The following is a 14658-nucleotide window of genomic DNA, read 5'->3' as shown; positions in this document are numbered from 1 at the left end:
GCCCAGGGCAGGGCAGGCATTGTGGGAGGAGGGCAGAGTGAATCCTGGCAGGGGGAAGGAGAGAAGGGGCTGCGGGTGGTAGGCGGGGGGCTGTGGGCACGGCTCTAGGTGCTGTCTAGGAAGTGCTGGTGGTCCTGGGGGTGGAGGAGAGAGACAAGGGGGTGCCCCCAGTACGCACCCCTCCAGGAGCAGGTGCAGGCAGCCCCCTCCCCACAGGCGGCCCAGCCAGAACTCACCCTCTGCCCTTTTGCGTACACGCCGTAGCCAGTCACGTTCGCCCCGTTGGAGAGCCCGGCAGTCGTGAGGGCGGGCGGCTTCCAGGACACATGGACGGTGGCTGGGGTGGCCCCAGCGTGGACGGTGACATCTTGGGGAGGCGCCGGAGGGCCTGGGGGCACAGAAGGCAGCGCTTTCAGGGCACAGCCCTCTGGGGCCCTCTGGCAGGTGAGCGGCGGCTACGCCCACTGCTCTCACCTGGAAGGAGAGCGCTGGGTCAAGTTGCCAGGGCAGGAGGCAGAGCCGCGGGAGGGCGGAGGCTCCCAGCATGCACCGCGGCACCGCTCACCTGGGCACGGGTCCACCCTCTGGGGCCACCTGCGCCCCGGTCCCATCCACCGGGTGGACGCAATTACCCAGCCGTGGGCTTGGCTCAGGACACGCTAAGGAGATGCTGCATTTGGAAGAGGAAAGAGATCCCTCCCTCTCTCCCTTCCCCTCTGCTTCCCCCCTTCCTTCCTCTCCCTGCCCATCAGACTAGACAGAATGTAGGCTTGGACCACGTGTCACTCATCTTGCCACACCCTGGGAGGGGACAAAGCTGAGTTAGGAGAGCCGGGTGTGAGGACGCCATCTGAGCCTGAGGACCCAGCCGTGCAGCTGGCGCACCGGCTAACCCGTCCTGCTGTGCCACGGCCAGTCTGGAGGTGCCGGCTAGGTCTTGAGCAGCCAGTTCGAGCCATACGGAGGCAGTGGGCGTGTCCCTGGTCATTCTGGAGGCTCCCTGTGATGACGGGATTGCCAGCGCTGCCTGTCCCCGGGGGGGGGGCCTCCTTTCCTCAAGGTCTGCTGCAAACCCCCGACCACACACATTTTCCCATTTGAACGTACACAGCATTTCATCCGGAAAGGAATGGATTTCTAACTTCCAGGAGGAAGGCTCTCCATGCCACAGTCCCCCCAAGGCACGAATTTCTGGGTGGGAGGCAGCAGCTGCCCAGCGAGGCCCCTCTGTGAGCCGCAAACTCTTCCACTTGCTGTGTGCTTTACGCCACAGCGCCCTCACCCAGGCCTGTGATCGCCGCACGCCCCCACTCTGCACATGAGGAAGTCAAGATTCCAGGGAAGTCACTCAGCTATTAAGTGTGGGAAGCAGGATTCACACCCACACCTGCCCACAGCCCATTTGCAAAGGTAGATACAACCCCACTCTTAATGACCTGCTATGCGAAAGGCCTTCGCGATGTCTTCACAGCCTGGCTCAGGAGGGAAATCTACCTGGAGAGCTCACTTTCACATGACCCGTTGCCAGAGGAAGGTGTGCTTAGGGTCTGACGCCAAGAGCAGGTGCTCCCTCATCCCCTCAGCGCTCGGCACGGACCTGGCTACTCCTGGGTACCACACCTTCTGCTTTATAACCAAGATGGCTCATTGCCTCTTCCTAGAAGCGCAAACAAACCAGAGGCAGGACAGAGTACAGACCAGGACACTGGAGCCTACCCGCCCAGGTTCAAGTCCCACATCCGCCCATTACTGGCCTGGGGCCTTGGACAAGTGCCTAGCCTTCCTGTCTTTAGTCACCTTGCCTCTAACACAGACACAAGATGGCACCTCTCAGCAACACTGGCTCTGGACTCACTAGAACATCGTCATCATGTTACTATTTTGCTCCTGCTCAGTCATACTCAGTTTCCCAACTTCCCCCTCCGTAAGCCGCGGCCACGTGACAGACTTCCGCCACGGAAGTCTAGCCCACCAAGGGTTCCCCAGCTGAACCTTCAGGGTCTTGCTCTTTCTGGTTGTCTGAGAAGGAGACGGCCCCTGGGGACAACCTTAGGAGCAACACAATGGACATGGTAAGGCCATGAGATGGACGTGCCTGGGTCCCTAGGTCACCACTGGAAGAGAGCTGCCCATCAGGAATATCTGCATCAGATCAAATCACAAGTGAGCCTCTGAGAAATCGCAGTTTCTAACATCCAGTCAATAACCAGTACAGCCAAGCTCACCTAGCTGAGTGATGAAGGGAACTAAGATGTATGTGAAGTGCTTACAGTAGCGCACAGGCTCAGGGTAAGTGCCATCTATATTATTATTTGTTTCAACTTGACCCCGAGGGCACCAGACTCCTCGCCCTCCGATAAAAGACACTGAAATCCGCACCTTCTGTATCAGAAGGGGAAGACCATTCCGGAGGGAACAAGCCTTTTGGTGGGAATCACTTGTTTCAGTGGCTGCCGGCAGTCGGATGTGCCTGCCCAGACTCTGGGGATTTAGCGAGGATGAGTCTGTTCTCAGTCGCCAAGGGGGGCTGTTCCTTCTTAAGCACTGCTAATTGCATCAACCGTGAGTGCCACCTGTCTCCCTTACCGGTGACTGGTCACCATGGCGGACTCACCCCACAGAGCATGGGACAGGTCGTGGCGGCTCTCATCCACTCAAGAGCTGAGTCACTGCCAGGGCTCTGGGAGACACTGCGGGACACCACTTCCCCTACTCGACACTGTCCTCGTGGCCTGGTTGCGCTCACAAGATGAAAGGAATCAGTGGTTCTTGTCAGAGCCCGATCACCCTCCTTCCCTTGCAAAGAACACCCAGCAACGAGGAAAGCAGCCCGTGCCTCATGGTGGAGAGAAGAATCTCAACCCATTTCAAAGTGCCCCCCATGAACGTGCCCAGTGTGGTTCATCCTACACTGTGGGGTAGAGAGAAAGCGGACACTGTGTGGTGTGCACCTTTTAAGATGGGAAACACACAGCAAATCCTACACTGAACCAGACTCTTTTTCATTCTCCCCTAGAACACTGCCCAGCTAGCTGGTATGAGAGAGAGAGTCCAAGCAGAAAGTGGCGTTCTTGCTGGATCGTGAAATTAGAAGTCGGCATTCAGTGCTGGCAGAGATGATGGAAACTGAGAAGAGGAATCCCAGAAAGTGAAGATCCAATGCAAGAAGACCCCTAACCTCTGTGTCCTCATTCCCCTCAAATCATTTACTCGGTGACTCCTAAATCATGCCTCTGCAGGGCAGGCCAGGATCTGAGCAACATAAAGGGAAGTAAACAGCTAGACAGCTGAAGAGTTCAGGGTTGATCCTGAGAGCAGCCTAGTGCTAAGAAGAAGAATTTGGAGCTCAAGTCTTTCCAAGTTAGAGGAGCCTGAGCTTTCTTTCCACCGCAGAAATGGAAGGTCCAAATCATGGAAGTTGGGATCATACAGCAGGACGAAGGGCTGCATTCTAAAGGCAAAAATGAAACACATTCACCCAAACAAAGCTAAAACAAGCATATACAAGATCTAGATAGGTCGCAAGTAATATAACTGCAAGGATAAACCTCAACACCTTCCAGAGGTGTTACAGCTGTTACTGAGAAAGGTACCAGAATTCAGAGTCCCAACAGTGTATAATCTACACTGTCCAACGCCCAATGAAAGTCACCAGATGCAGAAAGAAATGAGCACACATAATATGCGATCAAGAGAAAAAATAGTAGAAGGAGGCCCATAGGTGACTCAGGTGTTAGAATTAGCCAAGACTTTAAAACACTTATTACAAATAGATTAAAGAGCGTATAGGGAAAGATGAATGGGATCAGCCAAGGCCAAGAGATGGGAGTTCCCAGAGTGATAAGAAAATTAAAATTAAAAAAGAACCAGATGAAAATCCTAGAACTGAAAACTCCAGTGGCCAAAGTAAAAATTTCATTTAATGGTCTTAACAGCAGATTGGACACTGCAACAGACAGACCTAATAAACTTGAAGATATTATAATATAAATTATCCTAACTGAAACACAATGAGGAAAATGATTTAAAAAATTAACAGGAGTTCATAAATCTGTATGACATTAGCAAGCAATTTGACTCATGTATCAGTAAATTTCAAAAAAGACAAAGAAAAATCTTAAAAGCAGTCAGGGAATGAATGGGACAACAGAAAATTCAGCTGACTCCCTGTAGAAATAGGGAAGGCCAAGAGAAAAGGAATGACATTGGCAAAGTCCTGAAATAAAAAATACAACAGTCTAGAATTCTACATCCAGAGAAAAAATATCTAAATGTGGAATAATGAGGGGTTTTTTTAGATAAGCAAAAGAATATTGCAAGAGATGCTAACAGAAATTGTTCAGGGCTAAAAGGAAATCATAAAAGGAAATACGGACCTACAAAAAAGGATGAAAAATGGTGGAAATTGTACACATAGTGGGAAATATAAAAGACTATTTTTGTCAAATTCTCCAAAGGCAATTAATTAAAGCAAAAATAATAACAATAACAATGTACTGAGGGATTTTTAACATAAAAGATAAAATATATAAAAACAATAGTAAAAATGAAAGAGCATAAATGGAATTATACACTGGTACTACTCTTTCCTGATAAATAAGCTATGTTATTAATGTAAGTTAATTTTCAGTAAGCTAAATATGCATATGTTACTCCCTACAGCAATCTCTAAAACAAGAATGTAAAGAGTTATAACCAAAAAAAAAAAAAAAAAGTCAATAGAGGAGGAAATGGAATAGGAAAAAAACCCTTAGTTGATCCCCACCCCCTGCAAAAAAAGGGGGGGACAGGGAAAGATAAAGGAAAAAACCAGGCAGGACACATGAAAAATAAAATATGGCAGACTTAAAGTCATATCAATCATTGTACTAAATGTGAAGGAACTAAAGACTCCAATTAAAAGGCAGAAATTGTCATATTGTTATAACGCCAAAACCCAATTATAGACCTTTCACAAGAGACATACCAAAAGTAAAAGTACAAAGAATTTGAAAGTTTAGAAAAACATGAAACCAGGGGCGCCTGGGTGGCTTAGTCGGTTAAGCGTCCGACTTTCGCTTAGGTCATGATCTCACGGTTCGTGGGTTCGAGCCCCGCGTCGGGCTCTGTGCTGACTGCCAGCTCAGAGCCTGGAGCCTGTTTCAGAGTCTGTGACTCCCTCTTTCTCTGACCCTCCCCTGCTCACGCTCGCTCTCTCTCGCTCTCTCTCTCTCTCTCTCCTAGAAATAAATAAAACATTAAAAAAAAATTTAAAAAGTTTAAAAAAAAAAAAAGAAAAACATGAAACCACTAAGCATGAAAAAGCTGGTAGTCATATGAATATCAGACAAAATAGACTACAAGACAAGAAGTAATACCAGAGACAAAGAGGTACATTTCATTATGAAAAAGGGGTCAACTCATCATGAAGAACTAACAATTTTAAATATGTATACGCCCAATAACAGAGCTTCACAATATATAAAGCAAAAACGAGAAAACTGAAAAAGAAATTAGACACATACACACAGTAACTCTGAATGACTGGACAGACTGAGCAGACAAAACCCAGTAAGGATATGAGGATCTTTACGAGTTCTATTGAAAGGTCTCTCGTGGCCCGTCTAAGAAGTGGCTTGCCCTTCCTGCAGTCCCAAAACTTTGCACGCAGGCTCCTGGTCATGATCTGCCTTCTATCTTGGAGGCTGCAAGTACCAAGCCAGCCCCGGCAGGCAGGGGGACAGGATGGCTCAGGAGAAAGGTCAGCCCCTCTCCCCTCACTCAGTATGCAGTTCACCTGGCACTGGGAGGGTGGGGTTCACACAGGGCAACGCTTGGCCCAGGCTGGAGGGAGGAAGTCTGGCCACCTGCAGGGGGCAGTCCTGGCCTCTGCAGGGGCCACAGGATTCTGGTGCTGCCAGCTAGGACTGACGCACTTTCTTTGTCTAGGCCCCTCTGGGTCCCACAGCTGCCAGAGTCCTTCTGAGAAGATGCTGGGTGCAGTGTTGCAAACCCTAAAGGTAAACTTAAATTCTGATCTGAAATCCACCTGTGAATGACAGCTTTAAATTCCACACTGAGAATTTAGGTACCACAATGGCTACCACGGAAAACTTTTCCTGCCCCAAATCATTCACATGGCTGGTGGTGTCCCAAAGCACACACATCACCCACTCTCTGCTGGTAACTGCCCCTGAGACATGCAGCTCTGTGACCCTGCGATCCCACCTGGGAGATCCAGTACTGGCTTGTTCAGGATCTACAAGATCTGGCTCCTGGAGTGTGAGTGGCTTCTCAGAAAGGAGGGACTCTGGAATTCGTGATGTGCCAGCCTGTCTGCTGAGTGGGTCACTCTCTCCAGACCAGAGTTTTCTGAGGGCTTGTGTTGAAGCCAGGAGCTGATGCCAGTCTTCGGAAACCACATTAACTTGTTCAGGGTCACCAGTGTTCCCTTGACTACCTGGCTCTGGCACCTCGATCAGCCTCAAGGAGGGAAGCCGATTAAGCTATCAGACCTCCTTATTCTTTTTTTTTTTTTAATGTTTTATTTATTTCTAGGAGAGAGAGAGAGAGACAGCGTGAGCAGGGGAGGGTCAGAGAGAGAGGGTCACAGACTGAAACAGGCTCCAGGCTCTGAGCTGGCAGTCAGTACAGAGCCCGACGCGGGGCACGAACCCACGAACCGTGAGATCATGACCTAAGTGAAAGTCGGACGCTTAACCAACTAAGCCACCCAGGCGCCCCAGACCTCATTATTCTTAAGCGCAACGGTCAGGAGTGGAAACCGGTCTGGGATTTTCTCAGTGCTCACTTCTACATACAGTGAAGCCACATGGAGGGGTTTGTGGGTGATGGAGACCGCGCGGCTGCTGTCCAGCCGTCCCCAGCCCAGCTCCCCACACACAGGCCCAGAGATGCAGACCAGCGGGAGTGGCGCTCACGTCCGTCAAGTCCGGGTCTTTCGTACAGGGCAGACCTGACGCGAGTCAGAGGGTCTGGTCTAGCAGCAGCCCTTTCCTCCCACACAGGGCAAGCTCCGCCCACACCTTCCACTCACTGCACTCACCACGCTCAGAACACGACTCCTTCTGCTCAGGCGACGGAGACGTCTGCTGCGAACCGAATGCTGTGCCCCCTACCCCAGAATTCACGTGCTCACATCCTCACCCCCAGACCCCAAAACTGTCGGCGCCTTGGTCTTGGACATCAGCCTCCAGAGCTGTGAGGCACGGCGTCTGCTGTGTAAGCCCTCAGGCTACGGACTAAGACATGGGTGGTGGGGAGCTGTGCTCACAGCCCCGCCTGGACCCCATCCTCTCCATCGCACCACGAGCTTCTCTAGAAGCCCGTCTTGGTGGTGCCGATGCACGTGCCCCTTATCTCTCCTGAGCCCCCACGGAGCCCTGTGCTCGGTGTTTCTTGNCATGACCTGAGCGAAAGTCGGACGCTTAACCGACTAAGCCACCCAGGCGCCCCATCGGTGTTGTTTCTTGTGCCCCCCACGCTGACCACAACTGCACAGCAGGCGTCCGGGAAGAGAGGGGTCCTCACCATGCCAGTGCTCCTGACGGACACCGGTGGCCAGACAGGAAATCAGGTCATCACAGAGGACAAAGGTGCTGACCCTCTGCAAGTCCGTCCCCACTCAGACGCGCCTCCCTACTTCAGGCGGTGTCGGCCCCGCCTGCCAGGGGGCCGGGCGCTCGCTGACCGCGGGCTCTGCAGACGCCGGAGGGCACCCCAGCACAGGCGGAAACCCATCGGGACCTGAAAGGCCCGTGTTGTGGGAGACGCACGACTGTAGGCAGCTGGTGACAGTGCTCCGGGAGGAGACAGGAATCGTGCAACTCCTGACAAACGAGGTCGGGCAGGGCCTGGGGCTGCTGGGATGGGCATTTCCAGGGAAGCTCGCGAGTGACATGGGACTAAAAGAGGCTCCAGAGGAGACACATTACGCCCTCAAACATTCTTGCAATAATGACCTTGGCTCCAGGAGAAGGCCGCTCTTGCCTCTGGTACCCAGGTTCCCAGCCGGACACAGCTGACCTACTCGGAAGGGCGGCCTTGTACGGGCCCCGCGACGAAGACCAGCACAGAACTTTCTGGAGGTTGGGGGGGGTGTAGTTTCCCCTTAGCAGCACAGGGACGCTGGTGGGGTGGTGACGAGCAGACCCGGTGGGTGTGCGTGTGCACCCGATCCCCCCACAGCTGCCTGGGTGTGTGGGAAGGGGGAGCGTCACTTTTCCCGCTGTGGCAGAGAACCCAGAAGGGCGTCTGCGATGGAAATTCACATCTTCCACCCAAACCCCTCCCCGTGTGTTTACATCCAGAGGAAGAATGAAGAGGAAGAGAACCGTTTTTGAAGGAATGCGGTACTTCATTCACTCTTGCACTCGACGAGCCCACACGTGTGGCGGTGATGCCGCAGGGGAGACGTTGTCTCCCGTCCCCGAGGGTGGCCTCGCCTCCTCCCGTCCCTCCTGGGGTGGGCCTCTCGCAGGTGCCAGGGTTAGAAGGAATCGTCTCAAAGACATAGTCCCTACCCAAGCTCCAAGTAGTCTCTCTCTCTCCCTCTCTCTCTCACTCTCTCTCACGCACATGCATGCTCATTCACACACACACTCACGTGCACGCACATGCGTGCGCACCCACACAGTGCACACCTGCACATATATGTACACACATGAGCGCACACGTGTGCGCATTCAAGGAACACGTGTGTGCACATGTGTGTGTGCGCAAACGTGTGCACACTCACGTGTACGTGTGTGCACGTACACGTACCCACACGTACACACGCACACACTGCACGCACATGCCCACAGTCGTGGGCACATGCACACAAACACATGTGTATGCACATGCACACATCCACATGAACCCACACATGAATGCACACATGCACGTGTGTGCACATATACACTCACACGTGCACAACACACATACACATACGTACACACACGTGCACATGTGCACACACGCACACACTCTGTGCTTCCTGCTGATGCAGGATTTTCCAGGACGGTGCTGGCTGGGTGCAGTCTCCCCCCCACCCCCTCTCCCTCCCCTCGGGGGGCCCCCAGGAGGACGGGGCTCACCTGCGGGCAACGTGGAGAATTCCACGAAGGCCTCCTTCTTCTCCCGTTGCTCCAGGGGCAGCTGCCACGGCATCTGGTGGGGCCTGGCCAGGACCCTCACCTTGTAGGCCATGTTGGGCCTGAGGTTCAAGAACTGGTACTTGTACCTGGCGGCCCTGACGACGTCGAGCTCCTCCTCGTTGAGGAAGATGACGTGGCTGTAGTTGCTGTTGGTGGGCAGCCAGGAGAGCTGGGCAGAGATCTGGGTGATGTTGTCCACCCGCAGCTGGGAGGGGGCCACCGCCACGTCCTTGCCCACCAGCAGCGTGCACCGCAGCTCGTCCGAGGTGCCTCGGCTGGTGGCGCACTGCACGGAGATGCGGTAGGTGCAGGCCGCCGTGTCCAGCTTCTCGATGAGGGCCTTGGTTCTGCCCCCCAGCGTGAGGCTCACGCGGGTCTCCCGGTCCACCAGCACGTTGTAGCTGCTCACGGCCCCCCAGCCCGGCGGCACCGCCGGCGGCTCCCAGGCCACAATGACACTTCTGGCGAGTTGTTTGATGAGGGTGATTTTTCTAGGGTAAGGCACGATGTCTTCTCCGATTTCGTCGACGTTCACGCCCAGCGTCTCCGCACCATCGTCTGTGACGCCGGCGTCTATGTGAGGGGGGGCGTGGAGGTCCAGAATGTTCTCCGCCTCCAGGCCGACGCTGGAATGGTCGATGAGATTCTGGTCCTGTTCGCTCCCCAGCGTACTTGCCAGCCGCGCCTCGTTGTCCTGGACAAAATCCACAAAGTTGGAGGGCACCAAACCCCTCTGCCCGTCCAGGAGCTCACCTGTGGGCACGAAGGCAGCGAGATCACCCAACCGACCGTCGCATCAGGGCCCCGAGGTCCTGCCGTGTCTGCACGGCCCTGGCCGCAACGGGACCCCAGCGGGATTCCACAGGCCGTCACGGAGACCTGCTCAAACGACCCGTCCCCGGGACCTTGCTCACACCGCCTGCCACCCACCACCCGCAGATCCATCAGGCGCTGTGGCCCCTGCCTGGTGCAACGCGACACGGCCGGTCCAGTCAGCTGCGTGTGGACGCCGACACCCCGTGAGGGCAGGGACCTTTCTGTTCCTCACGCTGAACAGCCCTAGCGTGACGCCCGGCTCACAGGACGTGCCCCACAAATGTCTGCTAGAGGGACGAACAAACGTGCCTGAGGTGAGGGCTCGGGAGATTAAGGAAATACGCAGCTTACTATTGTTTTTGAGGGTGTGGCTGGAGGAGTGGGAACTGGAAAGTGACCTGCCCCCTGGAAAGCACGCTGCGTGCGTCCTAAGGAGCTGCCAGCCTGCCCGCGTGCCGAGACACACACACCATCCACATGGTGCCAGGCCACCTGCAGTGTGAGTGGCAAAAGACTCCATCACACCAGCTCCTGGGGCCACCGTGGGCGGCTGCAGGGAGGACCTCCTCTTATTCTGTGAAACGCTGTTTTCAGTTGGGTCCAAAACCCGTTCGCACTGAGGCCTGAAGCCTGAGACGTGTTTTGAGGAGCCCCAGCGACGACGCGGTTTGGGTCACCTCGCAGCACCCGCGGTAGGCGGCAGGGTGGGGCTGGAGGTCCAGCCCCCGGGAGGCTGGGAGGTGCTTGCTCACAGTAGCCCTCGCCTCGGGAGACATGTGCTGGACCCTGAGGAGGGCACGTGAGTGTGCAATGGCCCCAGATTCTCCCCGAGTGAAGGGGCCTCGGACCTGCAGCCGGCCCTACGTGCGGTGTGGGTCCTGAGGCGGTCAGCTGTCGCCTCCCGGGAGCTCTCACAGGGGGCAGTGCTCACGTGACACTGACAGTGGTGACCACACTCACAAGGTGTCCTAACCACCCTGTGCCTCAGTTACCCAAGGCTGCCCCGGAGCCGGGGATTCACTCCCGCCTACACGGAGGAAGGCACGGAGAGAAGGGAAGGCCCTGAGCTTCGCAGCTGCGTTTGCATCAGGCCTCCGGAAAGCTGATGTGGGCAGGATACCTGCCGGAAATATTCTAGAGATTTCTGACAAGGGTTTTCTGGCGGCCGCCTCAGGCGCCTGTTTCTACAGGTGTGAGAACCAGTGATGGTGTCATGAGCGTGTGCGGAGAGCTCAGGCTGGGCCGTCACCAGCCGTGCTGGATTTCCCAGGTGGACGGCCCACGCTTCCACTACCATGTGCCTGGCACAGCCCGTGGCTGGGCTGCCGTTCAGCAGCGTCGACAGAGGGAACCCGCGGGGCACCTGGGGGGGCTCAGTCGTTTGAGCAAATGACTTTGGCTCAGGTCATGAACTCACAGGTCAAGAGTTTGAGCCCCACGCCGGGCTCTTTGTTGTCAGCACAGAGCTGGCTTTGGATCCTGTTCCCCCTCACTCTACCCCTCCCCCACTCACTCTCAAACATAAATGTTAAAAAAAAACCCAGAGGCAATCCAACCTCACGTCCAGCCAACACCGGCTCGAGAGCCAACTGCTTCCATCAGCGCTGGGAACACTGCACGAGGCTGAGAGAGGAGCCCGCTCATTTAGCAAGAAGCGGCCCTCCAGCTCAAGGAAGAGAGCAGTCGGGAGAGACCAAGACCCTTCCGTTCCCACAGGGCGACTGAGCGGCTGGGGACTGAGGAGCCTCAGCTCGCATGGCCACTGGCTGTGTCCCATTCACACTTGGGTTACGAAGGGGATGGAAAGTTAGCCATTCTGGAGGGAGGGAGGAGTTCCCGTTTCCCGATTTCAGACTGGGCTGGGCAGTACCATGAAGGGAGGGGTCCGGCTGCATGTGGCCAGGCAGCAAGAGAGCCCGGAGGCTGGTGGGACTGCCCTGAGCCAGGCAGGGTCACACGCCCTGCTGGGAAGGAGGTCGGCCAGGGTCCCAGGGGTGCTGGGGCAGCAAGAAGGAAGAGGCAAGAGATCGCCCCTGGGAACAGCAGGGTCCGTCAGCCTGGTGTGTCCACACAGCCACCCAGTGAGCTCTGCAGGGAATGACACTGGCAACCTCTGTGTCTCAGGTCTGCAGGATCAGGGCGCCCCTGTCAGTCATCAGAAAGGGGGGAGCTGACGAGGGGGAGTGGAGGGTCAGGGCAGAGGGCCGGGGAGGGCAGGGGTCACTGGGGGCCTGGCCCGTCTGGCAGGGACATTAGTCAGGCACATGGAGCAGCCCCGGAGCCCTAACAGACCTTCGTAGAAGCCATCTTCGTCCATGTCCCCGTACACATAGAGGTACTTCCCCGCCGTGAGGGGCAGCTCAGCTTCCGGGTTCTCATTCGGCCCATCGAAGGGGTTGTAACTGCGGGAAGAAGGGTACTCATGGGGTAGATGCCAGGCGCGGAGGGCCGGCGACCGCTCACACACCCGCGCCAGCCGCGTGCACACCGAACATGCCAGCAACGCCCACCCACTCCCTTGCACAGACTAAGAACAAAAAGATAATTCTGAACCCGAGGTGGGCATCCTGAGTCCCAGGGCCGGGCGAGCCACTCACAGTCCTGATTTCTGTCCACATCTGTCACGTCTGCCATGAGTTTTCAAATCACCAAGCAAAGAAGGTAATGAACCCTGCAGCCTTCCCATACGTGTTACTCCACAAAGGCGGAGCCCCAGGACACTTACTTTGTAGGAATCTGCTTACTCTTTACATGGTCCAGTACGTGTGACCCTCCCTCTACCTCATGAAATATTCTTTCATGGTCGCATTTAATGGATGTGGAAAATTTCGCCGAACAGACTGACATACCTCACTTAACCAACACCCTAACTGGGCGCTGATGTGGCTTTGAACCTGTGGTTGATATCATCACTATTGCATCAAATATCCTCATAAACATGACATTTGCTGCAATCGTGCCCAATTTGCAAACAAAATATACACTAAATGAATCTGGGTTTTTTTTAATTAGTTTAAAATAACTGAAAAGGTTTCAATAAAAAAATTAAAATGGCATTGGGGGTAATCAGAGATGACAGGCGTGAACAGTAAAGTATGACAATGACGCTATAGCGACTCCGACACCAACAGCCCCAGGAAGCTCCCCAGTACTTCCGTGTACAGTCTACGAGATGACCGTTCTATCTCAGCAAGGGGAGCAGAGAAGGTATTATTTCTCCCAACTTGAATCACAAAGCGACGTAAGGGGCATGCGCCCAAACTCACGAGCTCAAAGTAGCACAGGGTGGGGGTGGGGGGGCAGAATCAAGGTCTCCTGACCCCCATCCTATGTGGTTTAATGCCCCCAAGTCACTATGCCCCTCACCATCCAAGTCCAGGGTCTAGGAAAGTTACACAAGAGTCTGATGGTTTTACTAAGTCAGGAATTGCCAGGGGCACCTGCATAAGGAAGAGACACAGATGGATGTTTAATGTGAAAGCCCAGTGGGTGGACGAAGGGGGGAAATGGTTCCTGGCAGAGGGAATGGTGTGTGCAAAGGTCCAGAGGCAGGAAGCAGGGTGCCTCTGGGGCGCGGAGAGTCAGCCTGGCTGGAGGAGGGTGCTCAAAGCGGAGCGTCGAGGGATAGGGGTGGGCAGGGTCCCTGTGGGGGTGGATTTGGTCTCCGGACCTGGGAGGTTATCAGGCTTTAAGGTAGGAGTGACGTGACCAGCCCGCACTTTGTAGGGAGACCCTTGGGGCGCCCTGTGGAGGGGGGGCTGGCAGCTGGGAGGCGGGCTGAGGACACTGGATCACGGAGTGACCTGAGAGATGATGGAGACGGGCTTTGGTTGGTACGCCGAAAGCTTTCCGGGTCAGGATGAGCGGATGGGGTCGCATGTACTGAGCCGGCTCCGTGGTCAGGGGCTGGCGCACCGAGAAAGGGGTAACGGTCGGTCCGAGGCGTCTGACGTCGTCGCACACTGAATTCACGAGCTCAGAGCTCTGTCTCCACGAAGCTGTCTGCTCCGAGCGATGGGGGTTTGGGGCGGAGGCTGGGAGCAGGCAGGACATGTGGGGACAGAGGCGGACCGACCGTGGGTGACTGTCCCGGGAGGGGGGATACGCCAGCCACTGGGGAGGGCCTCAAGCAGGTATGCTCTTCTTTTAGGTTTGGGGAAACCTCTCGGAGGTTTGTTGAACAGTGTCCGTGGTTGGCCCTAGGGGACCCCCAAACTCCTGCCTTTACCTTCAGAAGCACTGCAGCGGGGGCGCGAGGTGCTCCGAGAGCTCGGCTCTGCGGAGTTCTCTGCGCTATTCGGTCTCATGTGGTGTGGGCGTCCCCGGCAGGGCGGTGGGGACAGTCACACGCCCAGCACAGGGAAACATCAGGGGCAACAACACAGAACGGAACAGAAGGGGGCACGTCGTGCACTTGAGCTGTGCCCGGTGACGGCAGTGGCGGACAGAAATCAGTCGCTCAGCCCACCTTCTCTGCCTGATTTCCCGCGGGCTACGGAATCCGTCTGCGGGGCACACGGGCTCTTGGGACCTGTCCTCGGAACAAGCCCTTGCCTCTCCTGGAAGAGGAGGGAACACGGGCCCAGCACACGGTGTGCAGCAGAGGAGGCTGGGACGGCAGGGGAGGCTGGGGCGGCAGGGGAGGCTGGGGCGGCAGGGGAGGCAGGGGAGGCTGGGGTGGCAGGGCTGGCAGGGGAGACAGGGG

The 14658-nt window shown here is 55.5% G+C and overlaps 1 protein-coding gene across 1 annotated transcript in view; it reads right to left on the bottom strand.

The window, feature by feature from the left end:
* RIMBP2 (RIMS binding protein 2) overlaps nucleotides 1-14658 on the bottom strand; it is a 93820-nt gene that overhangs the window by 30152 nt on the left and 49010 nt on the right. The window contains exons 8-10 of the mRNA XM_077761720.1: nucleotides 12246-12355; nucleotides 9078-9890; nucleotides 237-388 (exon numbers count right to left, since the gene is read on the bottom strand). Coding sequence (XP_077617846.1) covers nucleotides 237-388; nucleotides 9078-9890; nucleotides 12246-12355 — 1075 coding nt within the window. The remainder of the gene's footprint in view (nucleotides 1-236; nucleotides 389-9077; nucleotides 9891-12245; nucleotides 12356-14658) is intronic.

This window comes from Crocuta crocuta, unplaced genomic scaffold (genome assembly GCF_008692635.1).
Source record: "Crocuta crocuta isolate KB4526 unplaced genomic scaffold, BGI_CrCroc_1.0 scaffold862, whole genome shotgun sequence".
Lineage (NCBI taxonomy): Eukaryota > Metazoa > Chordata > Mammalia > Carnivora > Hyaenidae > Crocuta > Crocuta crocuta.
Note: the sequence above shows the minus strand (reverse complement) of the source record. Positions and strands in the feature narration are given on the sequence as shown.